This window comes from Drosophila santomea, unplaced genomic scaffold, assembly GCF_016746245.2.
Source record: "Drosophila santomea strain STO CAGO 1482 unplaced genomic scaffold, Prin_Dsan_1.1 Segkk83_quiver_pilon_scaf, whole genome shotgun sequence".
NCBI classification, from domain to species: Eukaryota; Metazoa; Arthropoda; class Insecta; order Diptera; family Drosophilidae; genus Drosophila; species Drosophila santomea.
Window position 1 is genome coordinate 1,104,052 of NW_025319019.1, and position 26,073 is coordinate 1,130,124.

Here is a 26,073-nt window from a genome sequence, read left to right on the forward strand (position 1 = left end):
GGTCGCCAAATCCTTATGTAATGGTTGCCTACACTGAACAAAGTTTAACACCAGTCAGGCTAGCAGAATGTACAGCGGCGCGGAACCCCTTGTAATTTCTAGCTCTTCCGGGATGGGGGGTGGTTATTGCTGTATCTGCTCCTGACATTACATTAAGAATATTTATAGAGTCCCTGTCTGAAACTAATAAGCCATCCGATCATGGCGAAAATACAAAAGCTATTTGCCCTAGAAACAAATCAGAGCAAATACTCAAACCAAAAAACTAAAATTTAAGCGAGAGGGAAATTTGTGGAGCACCAGGATTAATTTTGTGGCGTCTTAGAAGATGTTTGACACACACGAAGTCGCTACCCACCCTACCAATGCCTTTGACCTTTAATTGTTAACAAAGACCCCATATTGTAGCTGATCAAATAATTCAAATCCCCAGGTCGCGAAAGAATTTCATCTACTCACTCATAATTGTGCGGATCAAGATATGAAGTACATAATTATTGATTCAATAACTTTCAGAAAGCATAACGTAAATAAAATTTCAGATCTATGGCATGATTACGTTTGTGTTGTTTGGTTATTAATATACTATATTATATTATTATTTTAATATAGTATATAATCTGAATTTGATTCTAATGTCTAGACTACAATTCTACTTACATCGTTCCTAGGCATATTCTTATCGTTGTTAATGATCATCTGGTATCTTCATTAAGATAGCAAAATATAACCGCAGCACAACAACAACAACTAATTTGGTAATGAACAGCGAACGGAGAAGGGAATGCGCATTATCAATTAACTAAAGGCGAGATTCCATATGAGAACTTTCTTAACGATCATTATTAATCAAATTATTATTACAGTCATTTAGGCGCAAGCTTAGTTGCAATCCAGCACATCAAAACAAATAAAATATTACGGACGGAGCTTAAATGCTCTATATCGTCAGCCGTGGGCAATTGGATTGGGGCAGTATACAACGGACAGCTCATTCACATTAGGTTGACTTAATAATTAGCTTTGCTTTGTGTTTTTTTTTGACTTTACATTATATATCCATTTAGATTGGTTCACTCACCCACATTCCGATCCTCGTTGAAGGCCTTCACGATAACAGGGATGAAGAGCTAAGGATGAAGGTTAACTTAATATGAATGATTTGTTTTGGAGTTTAATTTCTCTAATTTCTCTTTTCTTGTTTTTGTTTTTATTCTCGCATTTACTATGTCTCTCTTCACCTTCTACGCATTCGGCGTTCTGCGACAACATATTTATAATGGTTTACATTTTCGTGGCAGAGGAGAACAGAGTATGCTCAGAAAAACTTTAGGTTAAGTTAGGTTTTACCGGCCGTCGGTTATCTTACGCACTTAGACCATTAAAGGTCCGTTGTGCTACCGTGTATGTTTTCCCCTTTAGCCCGCAGAGGTTCGTGTGAAGTTAGCAGTTTCCCCAGCCAGAGGCGCTGGTGAATTTTTGTATCCAATATGGATTGGTGTCGGACAGGTCGGACGTGTCTATCAGGAATCTGCTTCCTAGTTGAGCAAGTCTTTTCGCTTGCAGTGCTGGGCAGTGGCATAGTAGATGCTCCACTGTTTCTTCCACTTCTTCGTCCCTACAGCTACGGCAGTAATCATTATACGGGGCATTTAGTCTTCTGGCATTGGTGCCTATCAACCAATGCCCTGTGATGACTCTCATAGCAGTGCTGAGGTTTGCTCTGGTCAATCTTAAAAGTTTTGACGTTCTTTTTGAGCTTATTTTTAGCCATATTTGGCGTGTTAGGCGACAGTGTTTGTGGTGTTTTCCCATATTGTCGGTTTGTTACGGTTTAGGTTTTCCCTTAGTAGTAGTTTACAAGTGGCTAAAGGCATACTCATGCCCTCCATCTCTTGTATAAGTGCCGCGGTAGTGCCTTCTCGAGCTAGTTCATCTGCGATGCAGTTGCCTTCTATGTCCCTGTGTCCGGGTACCCACATAAGGCTGATTATAAATTGTTGTGTCATCTCGTGTAAAGATGATTGGCAATTCGATACTGTTTTCGAGTGACTTGAGATTAAGCCAATCGATTTAATAGCTGCTTGGCTGTAATTGAAAATTTTTACATGTGAGCTTTCCGGTTATAGAGATTTTAAGTGTTTTAGGGCCTCCCTTATTGATGCTACTTCAGCTTGGAAAACGCTGCAATGATCGGGGAGTAGGCCTAGCTGTTCGGAGTAAACTCCTCCTCCTACTCTGTTCTGAAGTTTTGACACGTCTGTATAGCATTCTGGAGGCCAGGTGTTCGTGAGTTCCAATCGTCCCTCTCTGGAATGATTGTGTCGAAAGGTGTTTGTATGTACTCCGTTGGAGTGGTGTAGTCTGTCCTGGAGGGGACTATTTGAATGTTTTTTAGGATACATGAGTGATTCGCTTCTTGTGGGTTCCACTGTTTGGTATCTGTAAGCCTGATTGCCGCTACTGTAGCCTGTTCCATGCCAGCTAGTTCTGGGCTTGGGATGTTGAGTATGGCATTTAGGGCTTCGTTTGGGGTGGTGCGTAAAGCACTGCTGATGCAGAGTGCCGCAGCTCTTTGCATTTTTGCTAGCATTTTTATGCTGGATATTTTTTTCAGAGCCGGCCACCATACCACGACCCCGTACAGTAGTATTGTTCTGACGATGGCCGTATATATCCAGTTTACTATATAGGGTGCCCTATTGCTTTCTTGCACGTGAAGAGTGCTATTGAAGCTTTTTTTATCTGTCTGTGAGATTCAGCTACCAGTGCATATTCCATTTGGGACATAGATTTTTCTATCTTGGAGACGAGAGAGTGTCGTGCTGTCTCTGTCGATTTCCCTTTCTTATAGGCGTGTTGCGTGTCTGTGATAAGACTAGGGTTGAGAGTTGATCTCAGATGCAGGCCGATGATTCTTTCAAGGGTCTTTAGTACATAGGAAGGATGACAGAGTGATTGGTCTGAAATTCTTGGGGGTCGTGTGTGATGGCTTCCCAGCTTTGGGGATAGAGACAATACGGGACTCTAGCCACGATTGTGGTAGGTGTCCAAGAAGTAGGGACCTTTTAAAAATGTCAAGAAGCCAGTTTATGGCTATATTTCCCGCATTTTGGATTTGTTCGGGTATGATTTTGTCTGTACCTGAAGATTTGTATGGTTTAAAGCTGTGTATGGCCCAAAGGAGGACCTTTGGGTCTATGCACAGTTCGATACTTGCCAGTGTGGCGTTTGATTGTTGGGGGGTGAGAGCGTTTTGGCTGTTTCCTGGGAAGTGAGTGTCTAGAAGTATCTCCAGACATTCCTCACTCGTGCTGGTCCAGGAGCGATTTGCTCTTTTAAGGTAGCCTAGGGTTGTGGCCGATTTGGATAGGATTTTTCTAAGTCTGGCTGCTTCAGTTGTATTTTCAATTTCTAAGCAGAAGGAATGCCACGAGGATCGCTTTGCTTCCTGATGACTTTTTTGTAGTTTGCAAGGGCTCTCTTGTAGGCGGTCCACAGGGCCTCCTCATTTCCTGCCTTGGCTCTGTTAAAAAGGGTTCTGCAGTCTATTCGGAGGGGGGACAGTTCTGCTGGAGGGAGGTTTTTTTCTTTTGGGCTTGCTATTGGGGCAGGCCTTTTTTAGTGCATAGTTTCAGGTTTCTGTGAAACATCTTCTGATGCCAGTATTTCTCTTAGCCTCTTAAATGTTGTTTTTTGTTCTTCAGTCATATTTATATTATTTTTTTTGACTGATACGATTGACGCGAAGTTTTTGATAAAACACCTGTAGTAACTTGCTAAACCCAGAAAAGATCTGAGATCAAAAAGAGTTTTTGGCACAGGGAACTCCTTTATGGCTTTCACCTTTTCAGGTGAGGTTCGGAGACCCCCTTGCGACACGATGAATCCCAAGTATTCGACGGTTTTTTTTTTTAAAAACTTCGACTTTTCTTGAGATACCCTCATGCCTGCTTCAAGCATTTTTTCGAGGACCCACTGTATGTCCTTGACATGGTCCTCTTTTAATTTTGAGAAAATAATAACATCGTCGACATACACGTGGCATATCTTCGAGATTCGTTCTCTTAAAACGTCATCTTTAGCCCTCTGGAAAATACTTGGGGCGTTCTTAAGCCCGATTGGTAATCTGCAAAACTCATATTTGCCATTGTTTATCGAAAAAGCTGTTTTTTCTCGGTCTTTCTCTGCTAACTCGATTTGGTGAAAGCCCGCTTTAAGGTCGAGCGTTGAGAAATATTTTGACTCGCCCATATTTGACAATATAGTCGAAATCGAAGGAATCGGGTACCTATCATCCACGGTTTTTTTGGTTCAACTTTCTAAACTCAATAACCAACCTTTTCTTTTTTACCGTTTTGTTCAAATCCCTTTTTATCTACAACCCAAGTCGGGTTGTTGTAGGGCGATAAGGATGGCCTAATTATGCCATTCGCTATAAGTTGTTTAACCTCTGCGTTTACAAATTCCGTTACGCCCATGAGGTGCGGGTATGATTTAGAGTATACCGGCTCCCCGTCTGTTTTTATGGTTGCCATTGTATTTATGTTGTATGGTAGGGCTTCATCTGTGTCGGCGAAGGCCCTACAATTTTTGCTATCATATTATCAAAAGCGGCTTTGTCGTCTATTTGGATGGAGTTAACCTTTTCGGTTTTGGAGAATTGGATTTTTTCTACCCCGTTACTAGTTTCTAGTATATTTTTGGTAAGGTCGAATCTTGCATTCACTTGTTTAAGTAAGTCAAGCCCGATGATTCCATCAAAGTCCTTAAGAACTTTAAGTATAACAAAATGTGATTGTACTTTAAACAGAGAAATTAGGTACTTTTGTTCTATTCTTGTATGGCCATGAATTGACCTAACGCTAAATGGTTTTTCTACTGCCGCAATGCCTTTAAGCCCTGGGCATGCTGCTATGTAATTTTTTGAAGTGCCAGTATCAATAAGTAATTTGATTTCCCTCCCTGCTAACGTACGAGTGATATACGGGAGCAGGGATTTTACCCTAAAAAATTGCAGACGTCGTCTGTGTCGAGGTAGTCTTTTATTTGTTCAACCCTCTCATGTGCCAAATGGTTATAATTTTTCTCTACTGACCCCTGTTCTGGCATATAGTTAATTCTTTGTTGAGTCCGTGTGGGTTGGCCCCTTTGCCAAGTAGCAGGATGCCTGGACCGAGATGAAGTTTGCTGTGATGTATTTCTCCACCCTGCCTGCCGCTGATTTTGTGGTTTATAATTTTTTTCCTCATTATGAGGGGCAAATTTGCCGCGAAAACACTTTTATCGTTACTCGATTCGGCTTCTTGAGCTAGTGCCAATGCCGAATGGAAGTCCTGTGGTTGTGTCGGAAAAACGGCTATTTTCAGTGATTTTTTTAGGCCAGATACGAAGGCATGTAAAGCGTCATTTCTGTGTTGTTCATTGAGGACGGCTGCTGTGGCCGCGTCATGTGCCATAACTGTTTTATTTGTAAGGGTAATTCCCCATGTCTTGATAAACTTAATTCTTGTTAAATTAAATGTGTCGGAGTCTTGCCCGCGTATGTAAAGTCTAAGCGTGCTATTATCGCATGGAAATTGAACACAGTGTTAAATGAGGCTACTACTGCGGCCGTTGGGCCTCTTACTTTATTTTTCAGAATTCCGACAGCTTGGTAGTTGTGGCTGCTGCCTTCGTAAGGTTCAAATATTTTGTATGCCGCAGTTGCGGCCTGTCTCCAGGAGACGTAATTTTCTTGTTTTCCGTCGAATTCCGGGACGGATTTTATCATGTCGAGAGGTTCGTTGCACTAGCTTCCTGGTCTAATTTCAATATATCTGGACTTTTGGAGTTTAGCGGCTAATTACTCTTCGAATAAATCTTCATGCCCTTGGAGCGCGCCGGCTATGGCGTTGGGTATATTTTTTTTCGGTGGGTCTCAGTGAATAAAAATATTCACATCTATTTTTTTAATTTGATCTTAAATATCGGCAGAATTTATTTTTTAGCTATTTTCTATTGGCGAATAACTTTAGACAAAAAGCCTACTTACATGTTCCCATTTTATCGTTTAGGTTTTGTCGACGGTTCCTTGCTGCTGGTGCTGCTGCTGTCGTCGCTGCTGCCGTTGCTGCTGCTGTTGCCGTTGGTATAGGTCAGGTGTTGTCGACGCTGCTGCCGTTGTCGCTGGTACTGTTGTTGTTGTCGTAGCTGCTGCCGCTGCTGTTTTCTCTGGTGTGGAAAGTCTTTCAGTTCCTCTTTGTAGTTTTGTATGTTTTTATACCCATTACTCGTAGAGTAAAAGGGTATACTGGATTCGTTGAAAAGTATGTAACAGGCAGAAGAAAGCGTTTCCGACCATATAAATATTCTTGATCAGGATCAATATCCGAATCGATCTGGCCATGTCCGTTTGTCTGTCCGCCCGTATGAACGCTGAGATCTCAGGAACAACTAAAGCTAGAAACACAGACTCCAGAAACATAGACGCAGCGCAAGTTTGTCGATTTATGTTGCCACGCCCACTCTAACGCCCACAAGCCGCCCACAAACCGCCCAAAACTGCCACGCCCACACTTTTGAAAAACGTTTTGATATTTTTTCATTTTTGTATTAGTCTTGTAAATTTCTATGGATTTGCCAAAAAAACTTTTTTCCACGCCCACTCTAACGCCCACAAACCGCGAAAAACTTTCATTCTCTCTTGTTTATTTTGTTTACCGACGGCTTTTGGTTTCTGGTACTGCTTCTGTTGCTGCTTGCCGTTGCTGCCGCTGGTAACGCTGGTATTGTTGTTGTTGCTGTGGCTGCTACCGCTGCTGTTTTTTTGTGGTGTGAGAAGTCCTGTAGTTCTCCTTTGTAGTTTTGTATGTGGGAATGTTCTTCTGCACTTTTTACTTTTAGTTGCGTGTAGTTGCTGTATTTTCACACTTTTTAACATGTCATGTGGGTATCGTTAGTTGGTTGGGCGCCAGTTAACAAATTACTTTGTTGGTAGTTTAATATCTTTATTACCCGCTCTCCCGTTAGGGCGAGGATTTAAATTCATTTATCGAGACTGTTAAACCCCGGAGTACAAAATTAGACTAACTTAAAGAGCTACGGGTAGCCTCTGCGTCGCTGCAGCGCAGTCTCCAAAGCGCCAGGTCAGCATTCCGATATCCGGTGTCAGTCACTTGCTCTGCGAGTGCTCCGCACGGGCTCCAAGCAATTGCCCTTGGAATGAATCAGCAGTTCTTTCACTGCGCGTGCAAGCCACCGGATATGGTGGCCTGCAATTCGGCAGTTTCTCTCCATGAGAACCGCCTGTGCTAACTTTTATATATCACGTCAACCAACAAGTTGAGCTGAGCCACCGGATATGGTGGCCTGCAATTCGGCAGTTTCTCTCCGTGAGAACCGCCTGTGCTAACTTTTATAAATCACGTCAACCAACATGTTGAGCTAATAAGAATTTTTATTTGCCTTTTTTGCAAATAAATGAAGACTTTTATGGTAGCGAATTTGGCAGCGATGACAATAGTGAGAAAATTACAGAGCGAACAGCATAAGTCAATAGTTTTATAATTTCGTTAGCACTAAGCGCAAAACAAACAGTTACCCTGCCTCGCTATTTTTTGAAAATACTGCTGTAACATCGGATCAGCCAATAGCCAATCTATTTGCCAAGTTCTTTCAAACCACATATTCTACGTTACCTCATTCCAAATGGCCTTACTCTTACGCGGTATCAAAGTCAAATTTAGTATTCTGTCCCACTCTAAATAAAAGCTCACTACTTTATGATCTTCAGCGAGTTAAGCCTGTCTATTCGCCAGGTCCCGCTATTCCTAAACTTTTTGAAAACGTTATCACTCCTCATTTGCAGCACCTTTGTAGGTCAATTATATCACCATGTCAGCATGGTTTCATGAAACGCAGATCAACAACTACTAACCTTCTGGAGCTAACCTCCTTCGTAGTACAGGGCTTCAAAAATAATCTTCAAACAGATGTCATTTATACGGGTTTTAGTAAAGCATTCGACTCTGTTAATCATTCACTTTTAATAAAAAAACTTGATTTATTAGGTTTCCCTGTTGATCTCATAAATTGGGTTCTAAGTTATTAGAATGGCAACGGGTCCTCTTTAAAAATTCTCTTTCTTGTATTCTCCGAGTCACATCCGGTGTCCCACAAGGGAGCCACCTAGGTCTGCTCATTTTTACCTTATTTATTAACGACCTTTCCTTAAAAGTATGACTCCAGTATAAGGACATTTCTCGCCATTTGGACTTACAATCCGATCTAGATAGCTTTCAAACCTGGTGCCGTGATAACGTATTAAACTTAAATGGCTCTAAGTGTAAAGTTATGACCTTTTGTCGTGCCAACTTAATGCACGCGACTTACACTCTAAATGGGACCTCTTTGGACAGAATAACACATGTTGATGATCTTGGTGTTCTTCTGGACCCTAAACTTTAATTTTCAGACCATATTTCGCCTATTGTCAATAAGGCCAGGGGTGTGCTTGGTTTTATAAAACGGTGGACAAAGGAATTTGATAATCTTTTCATGACCATAACCTTATTTACATCTCTAGTCAGTCCGATCCTCGAGTATGGATCACCTGTTTGGAGTCCACAATATGAAGTTTACTCGGACCGAATTGAGTCGGTTCAAAAGAACTTCTTAATTTTTTCCTTACGGCGCCTTTATTGGGATGCAAGCCTTAGATTACCTCCTTATTCAAGTAGACTAATGTTAATTAACTTACCCTCTTTAGCTAACCGCGTGGTTATTCGTGGTGAATTTGATAGTCCAGACTTGGTTAGTCGGCTAAACTTCACTGTTCCAAGCAGATTTACTAGAAATTACTTAACGTTAATTTTAAATCAATGTAGATCTAATTATGAGTTGCATGATCCCTACAGAGTATTATGTTCTGACTATAATTCTATCCTATCATCTCTAATTCTGACTCTCTGCCGTTCTTAATGCGATCAATACTAACGTATTTAACAAATTCTTAGATCTTACTAGTATATATATATATTTCTCGTTCTTTACTGTCTTCTATATCGCGTCTATCTTCCCTCGGTCGGTTGGGCGGGAGATGTGGCCGTGGGACTCGCGCGTTAAAAAAAAAAACAAACAAAAAAAAAGAAGCAAAAAGTAGAAGCTCTGATAAACTTAAGCATAGCTTTTACAAATGTCTCCAAGTTTGAACCATATTTTGTTAGAATACGCTAAGTATACCTTTAAGCCCAAATGCAATAAATGCAACTCTTCGGAAAACTTTTTAGATGGACACGCCAGATAAAAGCCACATGTCGCATTCTGGGAAATGAGATCCGATAGTGGTACCCAGACAGAATCAATTGTAGAAATAAGTCCTGATAATTGTATAACCAAACCAGACAAATGTTTACCAGCTAATGTTAGCTAATGAAAAAAATTGAGCCAACAATCCGAGGCTTCAGATCACACGGGAGTTGCGTAGACCAGGCAAACACACTACGCATAATTACCGAGCAAGCTGTGGAATGGAGAGCCCCGCGAGAGCAACCACTCCAACCAAGGAAACATCATTATACATGGGAACCCAATCGAGTTCGTCAACAGCTTCCCATACGTTGGCACCATCATATCCAACAGTGGAGGAGTGGATGATGATGTCTCGATTCGTCTTGGCAAAGCCCGCTCAGCATTTAGGAGACTATACCGCATATGGAGAAACAGACAAATAAGCCGACGAACAATGCTCCAGATCTACAATGCGTGTCTGTAATCCATAGTGCTACACGGAAGTGAGACATAGGTCGCAAGGAAGAAAATAACGCAGAAGCTGCAGGTTTTCAGCAACAAATGCCTGAGAATCATATGTGGGGTATTCTGGCCAAACAGATACCCCGATACACACCCAAATAAGGAAGAAGAAATGGATGTGGATAGGGCACGCTCTCAGTAGCATAGTTAGGATGGCATTGGACTGGAACCCCTAAGGAAGCCGGAGGGTAGGAAGGCCACCAAATAAACATCACACTGACAGCACAAAACAGAGTTAGATGGAAGGCTCTCATAGAAGCCCTAAGTTACCGAGAGGAATAGCAAGGAATTAAAAAAAAAAAATTTAAATATCCGTAGCCATATCATATTAAAGCAGCTGAATATGCAGATCCAAGGAATCGGATCTTCGGAGACGTCAGTACAGAAGTCCAGACGTTCAACCCAACGGTTGCGATGTTTTTGGTTGAAAGTTCGAGAAAGTCGTCGAAAACTAATTTCCTCTATCTTTATTTGGGAATGGTCTGGTAATGCAGAGTGACTGGCCAGCCCAGGTTATCTAACGACTACGAAGAAATGCTAAGGACTTGGTAAGGACTGAAACGGAAAAGACGTGCGAAGGAAGAAGCGGTTAGGACAAGAAACTGAAGACGTGCCGACAAACGACGCTCTCGGCAAAAATCCTTACACAATAGCTAATCTAAATCAATAAAGATCTGTAAATTAAATATATAATATAAATAAATCATATAATAATAACTCAGTGGGGTTGTGTGAATTTATGAAAAAAGGCTAATCACAACCCATTCCCACATTTATAAACTCTGATAGCTGATTGTATACAGACATTACAATAGACGACCTTCCCAACGTAGCTTTATTGGACTCTGGTACGCAGCAAAAGCATTCATCCAAGAACTTAAGCAGGATGTTTATCTTGGTATAAATTTTTAGCGTCATTTTGGTTTTCTTAGTAAGATCATATCTTTTTTTTTTCGCTGCCGTGTATCGTGCGGCTCGAATCGCGGGATGATAGACGCGATATAGAAGACAGTAAAGAACGAGGAAATATATATATATACTAGTAAGATCTAAGAATTTGTTGAATACGTTAGTATAGATCGCTTTAAGAACGGCAGAGAGTCAGAATTAGAGATAATAGGATAGAATCTATTATAGTCAGATATAATACTCTGTAGGGATCATGCAACTCATAATTAGATCTACATTGATTTAAAACAAGAGAGAACGCTATAGTCGAGTCCCCGACTATCTGATACCCGTTACTCATTTAGTGGAAGTGCGAAGGAGAGTCTTCAACACAGACAGTTTTTGGCGGTTTGTGGGCGTGGCAAAATGTATTTTTGGCAAATTGATAGAAATTTACAAGAATAATACAAAAATGAAAAAATATCAAAAGATTTTTCAAAAGTGTGGGCGTGGCAGCTTTGGGCGGTTTGTGGGCGTTAGAGTAGGCGTGGCAAAAAGTTTTTTTGGCAAATCGATAGAAATTTACAAGACTAATACAAAAATGAAAAAATATAAATACATTTTTCAAAAGTGTGGGCGTGGCAGTTTTGGGCGGTTTGAGGGCATTAGAGTGGGCGTGGCAACATGAATCGACAAACTTGCCTTGCTTCTATGTCTCTGGAGTCTGTATGCCTAATCTCAACTTTCTAGCTTTTGTAGTTCCTGAGATCTCGACGTTCATACGGACGGACAGACGGACATGGCCAGATCGACTCGGCTATTGATCCTGATCAAGAATATAAATACTTGATATGGTCGGAACCGCTTCTTTTTGCCTGTTACATACTTTTCAAAGAATCTAGTATACCCTTTTACTCTAGGAGTAACGGGTATAATTAACGGTACGTAATTTCTAATAAAACCGCTTGGAACAGTGAAGTTTAGCCGACTAACCAAGTCGGGACTATCAACTTCACCACAACTAAGGTTAAAAATAAAGACTGTTCCAAGCATCGTTCTACCGTTAGCTGAGGAGGGTAAGTTAATTTACATTAGTCTACTTGAATAAGGAGGTAATCTAAGGCTTGCAAGAAGTTCTTTTGAACCGATTCAATTCGGTCCGAGTAAACTTCATATTGTGGACTCCAAACAGGTGATCCATACTCGAGGATCGGACGGACTAGAGATGTAAATAAGGTTATGGTCATGAACGGATTATCAAATACCTTTGACCACCGTTTTATGAAACCAAGCACACTCCTGGCCTTATTGACAATAGACGAAATATGGTCTGAAAATTAAAGGTTAGGGTCCAGAAGAACACCAAGATCATCAACATGTGTTATTCTGTCCAAAGAGCACCCACTTAGTGTGTAAGTCGCGTGCTTAGAGCCATTTAAGTTTAATGCGTTATCACGGCACCAGGTTTGAAAGCTATCTAGATCGGATTGTAAGTCCTTATACTGGAGACATCATTTTACATCATCAGCGTACATAAGTACACGCGAATGCTTTATTAATAAGGGGAAGGTCGTTAATAAATAAGGTAAAAAGGAGTGGACCTAGGTGGCTCCCTTGTGGGACACCGGATGTGACTCGGAGAATACAGGAAAGAGAATTTTTATAGAGGACCCGTTGCGTCCTGCCATTCAGATAACTTAGAATCCAATTTAGGAGATCAACAGGGAGATCATGGATGACAAAGTCTCAATGGCGGAGTTAGATATAGGTCTAGAAGTCGAAGCTGTTGTGCTCCCAAAAGTTTACACGATGTCAGAACAGCAGAAAGATAGACTAGACGAAGTTATAGCTTTATTACTGTCCAAGTTACGGGGTTTGGACTGTCACCCGCTCTCCGCTCCCTCTTACGCTCTCCCGCTCTTCACCACAGAGTCTCCAAGGAGTCTCCGCTGCGCTTGGGAGAGCCTAACTAATTAGAATAAGCACCAGTGTAAAAACTAATTTCGCCGAATAAATTTACGCCCGGTCGCGCCCGCGCATTTACGAAAAGTCTAGTGTTCGCTTTTCTTCGAGTGTCTCTATTTCAGCATATTTGGAAAATTCCAGGAGCCCCCTACATCATTTCTTGGTCCATTCGAGCCAGATCACCTCGATTTTCTAGTTTGTCCACCAGCGAACAAATTACAAGATAAGTACGAAATTTCCATTCCTTTTAATTGCCGGTCTGCAGCAAAAGGTTCGAAAATCCAATTTCGTTCAATTTGCTGTAAGATTTATTGTCAGATCTAACGGATTTCTCCGACGAAAGGCAATTAAAGAAAAGTACTTATTCATTCTCACGGGCGCCGCCATATTACCCACTGTTCTCCTTTCACCCTCATTTGTGAAAATTTCGAAGTCCAAATTTCCGAATATATTTAAATATTCATCCAGTCCGAAAAGTGCAAAATTCCAAATGTGAAAAAGTGAAAATAATTTGTGCCAAGTTCAGTGAAAATTTCTAAGTCCAAAGCTCTGCCAAAAGTGGCAAAAATTCTGTTCTCGTTTCACTGTGTCCAACGCAAGCCAAATTCTTTTCGCAACACATTTTTGCTTTAGCTCCGCAGTCCACTTAATACAATATGCTTTGCTATCGAAGAATACAACAACGAAACAAACAACACATACCCTTTGGCCATTACAAATAAAATATTAATTAAACATTTACCCGCCAGTTCCATATATATTACATCAACATATACTACATCCATATATATTACATATATTACATCAACATATATTACATCAACATATACTACATCCATATACATTGCATATATTACATCAACATATACTACATCCATATACATTGCATATATTACATCTACATATACTTCATCCATATATATTACATATATTACATCAACATATATTATATCCACATATATTACCGACATACATTGCGCATATTATCTGCATTCCTTTTAAACATATACCAAAGTTTAAATTGTTTCCCGTCGGCAAATCCAAACCACAAATAAAATTTATTCCAAGTGCCGACGCGGAAAAGGCGTTTTGTTTTCCATCATTTTTTTCCGTAAATGTCCAAATTAATTTCCGAGCAATAAATTAAAAGCGGTTTTTTCTCTTTTTTTAACAAATAAATTTTTCAATATTTATTAAATAATTTAATTTTTATTTTCAAAAAAAAATTTTTTTTTATAACTACAAGACAATAATTTTTTTTTTCATCCATAAATAAATAATACGACCGCCAAATATAAGTCGTTCACCCTACAAATATTTTTTCCTGTATTTCTTGTATATTAATTTGTGTTTGTTTTAGAAGTTCTTACAACGCGGAGAAAAGACTCCAATTCCACCATTCCATTTTCTCCGTTTCCAGTTGTAAACAAAAAAAATAAAATTTTCTACGTTCTTTTTTTTTTTTTTTTACGTGCGAGTCCCACGGCCACCCCTTCCGCCCAACCGACCGAGGGGCGCTGCCGTGTATCGTACGGCTCGAATCGCGGGAAGATAGACGCGATATAGAAGACAGTAAAGGACGAGGAAATATATGTATGCTAGTAGTAATATCTAAAAATTCGTTAAGTACGTTAGTATTGATCGCTTTAAAAACGGCAGAGAGTCAGAATTATAGATAATAGGATAGAATCTATTATAGTCAGAACATAATACTCTGTAGGGATCATGCAACTCTTAGTTAGATCTACAATGATTTAAAATTAGAGGTACGTAATTTCTAGTAAATCTGCTTGGAACAGTGAAGTTTAGCCGACTAACCAAGTCGGGACTATCCACTTCACCACGAATTAGGTTAAAAATAAAGACTGTTCCAAGCATCGTTCTACGGTTAGCTAAGGAGGGTAAGTTAATTAACATTAATCTATTCGAATAAGGAGGTAATCTACGGTTTGCATCCCAATTAAGGCGCCGTAAGGCAAAAAGTAAGAAGTTCTTTTGAACCGATTCAATGCGGTCCGAGTAAACTTCATATTGTGGACTCCAAACAGGTGATCCATACTCGAGGATCGGACGGACTAGAGAAATAAATAATGTTTTGGTCAAGTAAGGATCATCAAATTCCTTTGACCACCGTTTTATAAAACCAAGCACACCCCTGGCCTTATTGACAATAGACGAAATATGGTCTGAAAATTTAAGTTTAGGGTCCAGAAGAACACCAAGATCATCAACATGTGTTATTCTGTCCAAAGAGCAGCCACTTAAAGTGTAAGTTGCGTGCATTGAGTTGGCACGACAAAAGGTCATAACTTTACACTTAGAGCCATTTAAGTTTAATACGTTATCACGGCACCAGGTTTGAAAGCAATCTAGATCGGATTGTAAGTCCAAATGGCGAGAAATGTCCTTATATTGCAAGCATAATTTTACATCATCAGCGTACATTAGTACACGCGAATGATTTATTATTAAGGGAAGGTCGTTAATAAATAAGGTAAAAAGGAGCGGACCTAGGTGGCTCCCTTGTGGGACGCCGGATGTGACTCGGAGAATACAAGAAAGAGAATTTTTAAAGAGGACCCGTTGCGTCCTGCCATTCAGATAACTTAGAATCCAATTTAGGAAATCAACAGGGAAACCTAATAAATCAAGTTTTTTTATTAAAAGTGAATGACTAACAGAGTCGAATGCTTTACTGAAATCCGTATAAATGACATCTGTTTGAAGATTATTTTTGAAACCCTGTACTACGAAGGAGGTTAGCTCCAGAAGGTTAGTAGTTGTTGATCTGCGTTTCATGAACCCATGCTGACATGGTGAAATAATTGACCTACAAAGGTGCTGCAAATGAGGAGTGATAATGTTTTCAAAAAGCTTAGGGATAGCAGACAATTTGGAGATTCCTCTGTAATTGCTTGCATCCGATTTGCTACCTTTTTTATGGAGAGGGATCACAAAGGACTCCTTCCATATTTGGGGGAACTGAGTAGATTCCAAAGATAATTTAAACAGTTTTAGTAGAGGTTTGCACAAGGCTTCCGCACAGAATCTAAGCACACAGCCAGGAATTCCGTCGGGACCTGGCGAATAGACAGGCTTAACTCGCTGAAGATCATAAAGCAGTGAGCTTTCGTTTAAAGTGGGACTGAATATTAAATTTGACTTTGATACCGCGTAAGAGTAAGGTCGTTCGGAATGAGGTAACGTAGAATATGTGGTTTGAAAAAACTTGGCAAATAGATCAGCTATTGCCTGATCCGATGTTACCGAAGTATTTTCAAAAAATAGCGAGGAAGGGTAACTAGTTGTTTTGCGCTTAGTGTTAACGAAATTATAAAACTGTTTGGGATCCTGTGCGAACTGGAACTTACAACGGTTTAAATAATTCTTATAACACTGAGCATTAAGCACGGTAAAATTTAACCGAGCACTTACATATTTAGAAAATATAGATTGAGAACCGGTATTTTTAAATTTTATATAAAGTCTGGACTTAACATTTCTTAGATGTGTCAACTCTTTATTAAACCAAGGAGGTTTGTTAAAGGTAGACGGATAGTACATCGGAACACAAGAGTTGAAGAATGATTTAATTGCATTATAAAAAATATCTATGGCATCGGCCATTATGTTGCAAGAATATAGATCGGACCAATTAAAGCCAGATATAAAAAGATTTAGCCTCTGAAAGTTTGCCTTACGAAAACAATGAATTCGTTTGGTTGACTTTTCTGGCCTCTCTTTTATTACGGTACCTGTGTCGATTGTCACCTCGAAAGTTGGATGGTATGGATCTTCAGGTTGACTAAGAGGTGCTACTCTAGTCAGAAACACACTTTCAGGACTTGAAACAAAACATAGATCCAATAAACGACCAAGAGAATTTCGAATATAATTAACTTGCGACAACGATATGTCAAGCAAGCCGTCAATAAAGTCATGCTGTGCTATAGGCAGGAGAATATTCGACTGTTCCTCTGTGGACCACTTAGTGCCTGGTATATTAAAGTCACCTAGGACAACTAGTTGGTCCCTATCGGACAGTCTGTTTGTAACGGATTGGATAGCGGACAAATGGTTAATATATTCAGGAAATTCAGAAGACGGCGGAATGTACGAGTACGTAATATAAACATAGCTATCAGAAAATGACAGCTTTACGCATAAGAATTCTAAGTTACGGAACTCGTCAAAAAGTACCTCCACTGACGTGAGGGTAGACCTAACAGCAATTAGGACTCCACCTCCCCGCCTGGAGGGACGATCATGCCTGTATACTGTGTACATACCTGTGAAAACTTCGGAGTTAAGTATCTCCGGTTTTAACCAAGTCTCTGTAAACACAATAATATGGGATGCAAAGGAAAGACTATTAGAATACAAATTAGTAAGTTTACTACACAAGCCTCTTACATTTTGATAACAGATAGTGAGACTAGATTTTAGTTTTTTGAAGATAAAGAAGTCGAAGTAGTAGAGGAGGATGGGGCAGTGATCTGGCCACTTGTGGGAAGTTTAATTCCCACGGGCCCCTTTTTTCTATTTTTAATCTTAGCTTCAAACCCTTTCACAAAAAATCACCAGAACATATGGTTGAGAATAGCTCATTTGGGACAGTTATCTTGAAAGATGAGATGTCCCTAGCATAAGAAAAGTTAAATTTTTCCACTTTTATGTTGTCGGCTTTTGTTTTGTCTTGTATATAAGAAAGTACATCAGATGATGAGAGAGCGGGTGCACCGTGCAGTTAAGTACAAAAACAACACCAAACAGCACTACAGACAACGCACGAAAGAGAGAGTAAGCAAAACGCAAAGACAGAAAGAGAACAGATTGAATTAATTTATTAAAATAATGCACATATCACAAAAGATTCACTCGCGAAGCGAACGGCACTTTAACTAGTACGGATTACGAAATTGAATTATTAAAGAATTTGTTAAATTCCACCGCTGGATTTAGCAGAACAAAAATAAATTCGGAGCGCAGAAAAAAAACACGACCGTTCGCTTTGAAGCTTTATTTACATTAATAAACATTCTAATAAACATTTTAGTCCACCGTGTTCCATATTCCAAGTGTTCCAACCGTAAATCAGGTGGACCGAATTACCATAAATCACAGGTCATTTATACAATTCGCTGTTCACTCCGAGTCACCTGTCCAATTAGTCGAAACTACTACACCACTTTCTCACCCATTACATCCTATACGGTCTTTTTCCGCTGCTTTATACCATTCACGGCGGAAAGCTTAAATATATTAAGTGCAGTCTAAGGAATCTGTCTACATTTTCAAAAGTGTGACCGGGCTCCAAAACCGCTTCCCTTCCATTTCGCATTTCTTCGATTATGCCCATCGGGGACGATAAGAAGAAATTGTCCGCTGACAAACCCAGGTCTATTTTTCTGGAATCTGGGGCGGCCTTGAAGGTACTGCAAAGTACTGTTCAAGGTTGCTTGACTGCCTTAGAACTGTCAGGCATCAACACTGAGAACTGGGACTGCCTGCTGGTATATCTGTGTTCATCCAAGCTCCCGAAGATAACTCTCTCATTATGGGAGCAGTCGCTACATAAGAAAGCCGACATCCCGACATGGGCAGAGCTGAACACCTTCCTCACAGAACGTCATCGAACCCGAGAGGCCATCGATGATGTGAGACCGTCCGTACCAAGTCAGTCGCACTCCAAAGCGATGAACTCAAGCTCTGCAGTTTCACCATCCGATCTCCGACTAGGCCCGCGTTGCAGTTGGAGACGACGGCCTATGTCCTCCCTCAACTAGCCGGAAATCTGCCTTCCTACCCAATTCCGCAAAATTTCCTTCGGGATCTTCCCGATTTTCCACTGGCGGATCCAAAATTCTATGAGAGCGCACAAATAGATGTCCTTATCGGAGCCGACATTCTGCCTTCGGTGCTTCTGAGTGGAGCAAAAACCAACATCTGCGGCTCTCTCTTGGGGCAAGACCCCATTTTCGGCTGGGGCGAGAAGAATTTCCTTAAAACGACCACGAGAAACGAGTGCGGCAAATATGTTGTTACTCTGCCTTTTCGCGACCCAGAACATATCGGTTCCGGGCTAGGGCATTCTAGGTCTTTCGCGTTGGCTCAGTTTTTAAGAAATGAGCAGCGTCTAAAAAGATATGAGGCCTTGAAAGCGAGATACGATTCGGTGATCCAGGAATATCTCGACTTAAAGCACATGCGACAAGTTTTGCCTTCCCATGATTGCAACGCCTATTATATGCCACATCACGCCGTCTTAAAACCGGAAAGCGTAACTACTAAACTCCGTGTAGTATTCAATGCCTCCAGCCCTTCATCGAATGGTACCAGTTTAAATGATATCCTTCATGCTGGCCCTGTCTTACAGTCCGACTTGACCATTCAAATTTTGAAGATGCGCTATTTCCGATACGTGTTTAGAGCCGATATCGAAAAAATGTATCGGGTAGATCCGAAACACACTTCATTCCAGCGAATACTCTTCCGTAACAATAGAGGGGAAATCAAAGATTTCGAATTGAAAACAGTAACCTTTGGAGGCAGCTAGCAGCTGACGTAGAACTTAGCCATCCAAAAGCTAGCAATGTCATTCGAAATTTCATGTATGTGGATGATGTTCTAGCCGGAGCGGACTCCACGGAAGAAGCTCAGCTCATGGTGCAAGAGCTCCGAGACGCTCTGAATTCCGCCGGATTTCCATTGAGGAAATGGACCTCCAACCAAAAGGAAGTTTTAGCGGCCATTCAGAGCAACCATCTTTTAAATACTGATTTTCTCGAGATCGATGCAGAAAGCACTGCCAAAACCCTCGGTATTCGCTGGAAGGCGACCTCCGACGAATTCTTCTTCTTCACCAGAGTTGGCTATCGAAACGTCCTTTACAAAGCGCCAAGTCCTGTCCCAAATTGCCAAATTGTTCGACCCTGCAGGCTGGTTAGCGCCGTTTATCGTTCGAGCTAAAATTTTCATGCAGGAGATTTGGCTGCAGGAGCTTGGGTGGGACGAAAACATTACAAATGAGCTTTTTCAGAGATGGCTTAAATTTCTCCAAAGTTATTCGGTTTTAGAGCAGATACGCATTCCACGCTGGCTCTCGTTTCATCCAGATTTCAAAATCGAGCATCATGGCTTTTGCGATGCATCGCAAAAGGCTTATGGGGCGGCAATATATGTCCGCGTAGAAGTGGGCAGCACCATTATGGTGCAACTCCTAACCGCGAAAACCCGGGTAGCACCAGTCAAAACGGTTTCGCTCCCAAGACTGGAGCTGTGCGGAGCGTTATTGCTTTCCGAAATGGCTGCAGCCATCATTCCACAGATGCCTACGATCAACTCCGAACTTTACTGCTGGACGGACTCCACGTTAGTGCTTGCGTGGTTAAGCAAGCCAGCTTGCCAGTGGACCACATTTGTAGCCAATAGGGTGACGAAGATCGCCCAGGCCAAACAGAGAATTGGTCTCATGTTCAATCTGAGCATAATCCAGCAGACCTGGCAAGTAAAGGAGTTTCCCTCCAAGATCTAGCCGATAGCCAGTTATGGTGGCACGGACCGACTTGGTTGCAAAATCCACGCAACCAATGGCCAACTCAGGTCGCTCCGGTGACCGACCTGGAGAAGCGTGCTCTAAAAGTCCATCTCGCAAAAGCTCCTTCTGAAGAGTTGTTGGCACGTTTCTCCAAGCTTGAGAAAACTCTACGGGTCCTGGCCCTCCGGGGCACCCCATATGGGAGGCCTTTGGGAAGCAGGCGTAAAAAGTTTTAAGACACTATTTTACAATTGCACTGCCACACGAAAATACACGTTCGAAGAGCTCTCCACGCTCATGGCAAAAATAGAAGCGTGCCTTAACTCCAGGCCGCTCTCTCCTATGTCTGAGGATCCGACAGATTTGCTGGCACTGACGCCAGGTCATTTCCTTGTCGGGGGACCCCTTATATCCACGGTGGAACCCGAAGTAAAGGGAGAAAGGAAGTCTATTCTATATCGGTTGCAGCATTTGAAGGCTCTCCATCAGGAGTTCCGTGTGCAATGGAAAGAAAAGTACCTCAAAGATCTCCATAAGAGCACTAAAAGGCAGGCCCCGACCAAAAATCTTTGCATCGATGACATGGTCGTCATCAAGGACGACAACTACGCGCAGCATGGCCCCTCGTCAACAAAACGCACGCAGTGCTCGTGCCTTGGAGAGCAGACCTACCCGAGGTATTCAATCCTACCGATGCCGAGTCTGCCGCGGTATCCATCCTCTTCGGAAGTGCGCGAGGTTCCTAAAGCTCAGCGCTGAAAAGCGTCTGCGAGCAGTCCTCATTAACAAATACTGCGCCAATTGCCTCGCTCACGAGCATTCCACGGGAGACTGCCGAAGCGGTGATCGTTGCAAGAAGTGCGACCGATCCCACCACACGCTGCTCCACATGCACGAGCAGGTTAGCTTGTTGTCGCGGTCGCGATCGCGATCGCGTCTCCAACCGGTGCCAACCCGGCAAGCAGCTTCGGCTTCGTCCCAACGATCCCGCCGGCAAAATCCGCCAACTCAGCGTAGGAGTTCACCGCCACGACGCCCGGAATCGACCACGCCAGGACCATCGCTCTCGTCGCTGCTGCAACGCCACAGCGTGAACATCCTTCCGACAGCGCTGGTCAAGTTGGAGACCGGGACGAAGACCTTCGAGACCGCAGCACTTATCGATCCGTGCACCCCCATGAGCTGCATCGACGCTTCGTTGGCGTCAGCCCTTACGCTTCCGATGACCAATGTTGGCGACGAGAAAGTCTGCACGACGACCATTCGCTCCAGGATCGACGCGAACACTAAGCTGGAGGTCGTGCTCAAGATCGAGCCCAGTGTGCGGATCCGCACACCTGTCCGGGCATTGAGCGACACAGTGGTGTCCAAGTTCCGGGACATCATGCTGGCTGATGACCAGTTCCATCGGCCTGCTACCGTCTCTATGGTCTTAGGAGCAGATGTTTATCCAAAGGTTATCCAATCCGGATTCCTGACCTTCGACGAGGGATTGCCGGTCGCTCAGAAAACTGTTTTTGGGTGGATCGTGTCCGGTGCCTGCAGCCTGCCGTAGAATGGCTATGTTGCAACCCCAGTGATTGCAAGGGGTGCGGAATGTCCAAGTTACAGGGTTTGGACTGTCACCCGCTTTCCGCTCCCTTTTACGCTCTCCCGCTCTTCACCACAGAGTCTCCAAGGAGTCTCCGCTGCGCTAGGAAGAGCCTAGCTAATTAGAATAAGCACCAGTGTAAAAACTAATTTCGCCGAATAAAGATACGCCCGGTCGCTCCCGCGCAATTACGAAAAGTCTAGTGTTCGCTTTTCTTCGAGTGTCTCTATTTCAGCATATTTGGAAAATTCCAGGACAGCAGCCCCCTACAACCCAATTACCATCACACGAAAAGAGCGGTCTAGGTCTAACACATGTGATAGAACATTGTATTGATGTAGCAGCGATACCAGTCTACAAGCGTCATTGACTAATCTCGCTGCAAAAGATAACCTCATGTTTTCCAAGTTGAAGATCATGTTAGCGTCATATTGAGTCGATTCCCGTGAGTCCCGCTCACTTAACCACATGCCTCTATATGAAACACGCATTCTGGCTAATACCACTAGAGAAAAACTCCAGACAGTTAACCGTATCTACAATACAGATCAGGCCCTTGTAGTTATAAATGCAAGGTAGTGTCCTTTGGCTTTGTAATGCACTCAAACTTAGTGTAGACTAATGGATTTATTTCATTGTAATTCGAACGTCGGCGAGTGCAGACGTGTTTCTTTCAAGCTACGAATAGCAAGTTCTAAAAACTACAACAGTATAGTGAAAGTTAAACACAAAGTGTAAAGTGCAGTTTGCACAACTAACAATTATTGACTATAGTAATTATTTACTAAAATAAATAATTATTCCATATTGTTCTGGTAATTGTTATATGTGGACTTAGAACAATGAATCAAAACGACATACGTTCTCAGCGACAATGTGAACAAGACGAGCGCCGGCTCTCTTTACAACGCAACAATGCATACTTTTCTTTCGTCTCACCGCAAATCGGTGATCGAGCACCCTCACCTTCAACTAACTCGAAACTTTTGCCCTCAGAGAACGACAGACCGCGTTCTTGCTCTCCCTCTCTGCCTGCTTCGGCTCACAAGTCGTGGAGCGAAGAGACCGCCTCTCCTACCCCGCTCCTCTCGCAGCGCCAAACGACCGTCCCGGGTAACTGTAACACTGCAATAACGAGTGCAGTGACCTCACTGGCAACTGTCACTGCTACCACAACAACAACTTCGTCAGCGGCCCAACTAATTATCGCTGTGCCAGCTGTAAATAATTCAGCAGCACTGACCGTTTGCAACAACAATAATGCACGCAAAGAAGAATCAAAACAAAAGCAGAAGTCGATTTCGACTGTGCAGACTGGCATGGATCGCTACATCCAAATCAAGAGAAAGCTCAGCCCTCAAAACAATAAGGCAGGTAATCAACCCAAAATCAATCGAACCAGCAACGGCAATGAAAACTCTGCAGTAAATAATTCAAACCGATATGCTATCTTGGCTGATTCTGCGACCGAACAACCCAACGAAAAAACGGTAGGGGAACCAAAAAAGACCAGGCCTCCACCAATTTTCATACGAGAACAAAGTACAAATGCACTTGTAAATAAACTCGTTGCTTTGATTGGTGACAGCAAATTCCACATTATCCCACTTAAAAAAGGAAATATTCATGAAATAAAACTACAGATCCAAACAGAAGCAGACCACCGTATAGTGACTAAATACCTAAATGATGCTGGTAAAAACTACTACACATACCAATTAAAAAGTTGCAAAGGGCTACAGGTAGTACTTAAGGGCATTGAAGCAACAGTGACACCAGCTGAGATAATTGAGGCTCTGAAGGCCAAAAACTTTTCTGCAAAGACAGCTATTAATATTTTAAACAAAGACAAAGTTCCGCAGCCACTATTCAAAATAGAACTCGAACCAGAGCTCCAGGCACTAAAGAAAAACGAAGTGCACCCAATATACAATTTACAGTACTTGCTACATCGGAGGATCACCGTGGAGGAGCCGCACAAACGAATCAATCCAGTTCAATGTACTAATTGCCAAGAATACGGCCACACCAAGGCATACTGCACCCTTAAGACCGTATGTGTTGTCTGTAGCGAACCTCATACTACCGCAAACTGCCCCAAAAACAAGGACGATAAGTCTGTGAAGAAATGCAGTAACTGCGGGGAAAAACATACTGCAAACTACAGAGGCTGTGTGGTGTACAAAGACTTGAAGAGCCGCCTAAACAAACGTATTGCCACAGCACATACATACAACAAAGTCAATTTCTACTCTCCGCAACCGATTTTTCAACCACCCCTAACTGTCCCAAGCACTACTCCAACAATTTCTTTCGCTAGCGCCCTAAAATCCGGACTAGAAGTGCCCGCCCCACCGACAAGAACTGCTCATTCCGAACATACACCGACAAACATCCAACAAACACAACAAAGTGGCATCGAAGCTATGATGCTATCCCTACAGCAAAGCATGAAAGACTTTATGACGTTCATGCAAAATACTTTGCAAGAGCTCATGAAAAACCAAAATATCCTGATTCAACTTCTTGTATCTTCAAAATCCCCATAATGGCTTCCCTACGGATATCTCTGTGGAACGCAAATGGCGTTTCACGGCATACACAAGAGCTCACACAGTTCATTTACGAAAAAAACATCGACGTAATGCTACTATCAGAAACGCACCTCACAAATAAAAACAATTTTCATATACCAGGATACTTGTTCTATGGTACAAATCATCCAGATGGTAAAGCTCATGGAGGCACTGGAATACTCATCAGAAATCGCATAAAACACCACCACTTAAACAATTTTGACAAAAACTACTTACAATCTACGTCCATAGCCTTACAACTCAACAATGGTTCAACGACTCTAGCCGCAGTCTACTGCCCACCGCGCTTTCCAATCTCTAAGGATCAATTCATGGAATTCTTTAACACACTAGGTGACAGGTTCATCGCAGCGGGTGACTATATCTTGTGACTATATCTTCTCGACTTGTGACGCCAAAGGGTAAGCAATTGTACAATGCGCTTACGAAGCCAGAAAACAAGCTAGACTATGTATCGCCGGGTAAGCCTACATACTGGCCAGCAGACCCAAGAAAAATCCCAGACCTGATCGATTTTGCAATTACTAAACATGTCCCCCGCAACATGGTCACCGCCGAAGCACTAGCAGATTTATCATCAGATCACTCACCTGTTTTTCTAAATATGCTAACTCGCCCCCACATCGTCGACCCACCGTATAGACTCACAAATTTTAGAACAAACTGGCCAAGGTATCAAAAGTATGTCTGTTCACACATAGAACTAACGACGGCATTATCTACAAAGGAGGATATAGACAAGTCAACGGAAACTCTTGGAAACATTTTAGTTTCGGCTGCAAAGGCTTCAACCCCGCCAGTGACGTATGCAAAACCAAACTACATCAAAACTAATCGCGAAATCGAGCGGCTGGTATTAGATAAACGACGCCTACGAAGGGATTGGCAGTCTAATAGATCACCAATTACAAAGCACATGCTTAAGATAGCCACACGCAGGCTTACCAATGCTCTCAAACAAGAGGAAAAAAACAGCCAACGTTCATATATCGAGCAACTCTCTCCCACCAGCACTAAGTACCCTCTTTGGAGAGCTCACAGAAACCTAAAGACTCCAATAGCGCCAATTATGCCACTACGAAGTCCCTCTGGCACCTGGTTTCGAAGTGATGAAGAAAGTGCCAGTGCTTTCGCTGACCATTTACAAAATGTATTCCGACCAAATCCCTCTACCAACACATTTATTCTCCCTCCTTTAATAGCAGCCAATCTAGATCCTCAAGAACCCTTTGAATTCCGACCATGTGAACTAGCAAAGGTTATCAAAGAGCAACTGAACCCAAGAAAATCGCCTGGCTACGACCTAATAACTCCAAGAATGCTCATTGAACTCCCAAAGTGTGCTATTCTTCACATCTGCCTGTTGTTCAACGCAATCGCCAAGCTTGGATACTTCCCTCAAAAATGGAAAAAGTCGACCATAGTAATGATTCCAAAGCCAGGAAAAGATAAAACGCAGCCATCATCATATAGACCGATAAGCTTACTAACATGTCTTTCAAAGCTGTTTGAAAAAATGCTACTCCTTCGGATAAGCCCTCATCTTAGAATAAACAACACACTTCCAACACATCAATTTGGCTTTAGAGAAAAACATGGAACCATCGAACAGGTCAATCGAATCACGTCAGAAATTCGTACTGCTTTTGAACATCGAGAATACTGCACAGCCATTTTTCTAGACGTCGCGCAGGCATTTGACA

The 26,073-nt window shown here is 42.1% G+C and overlaps 1 protein-coding gene across 5 annotated transcripts in view; it reads right to left on the reverse strand.

Annotated features, from left to right (window-relative positions):
* LOC120457838 (retrovirus-related Gag polyprotein from transposon gypsy) overlaps positions 1-26,073 on the reverse strand; it is a 442,838-nt gene that overhangs the window by 159,711 nt on the left and 257,054 nt on the right. Inside the window, exons 1-3 of one of the 5 annotated variants that reach the window (XM_044006847.1) lie at positions 5,630-6,005; positions 1,082-1,130; positions 661-802 (exon numbers count right to left, since the gene is read on the reverse strand). The exons of 2 other annotated variants lie outside the window; for them this stretch is intronic. In XM_044006847.1, coding sequence (XP_043862782.1) covers positions 661-699 — 39 coding nt within the window. In that variant the 5' untranslated portion in view covers positions 700-802; positions 1,082-1,130; positions 5,630-6,005. Of the gene's footprint in view, positions 1-660; positions 803-1,081; positions 1,131-5,629; positions 6,008-26,073 lie in introns of those variants that run through there. 2 more of the 5 variants (XM_044006848.1, XM_044006849.1) reach the window with 2 other exon arrangements.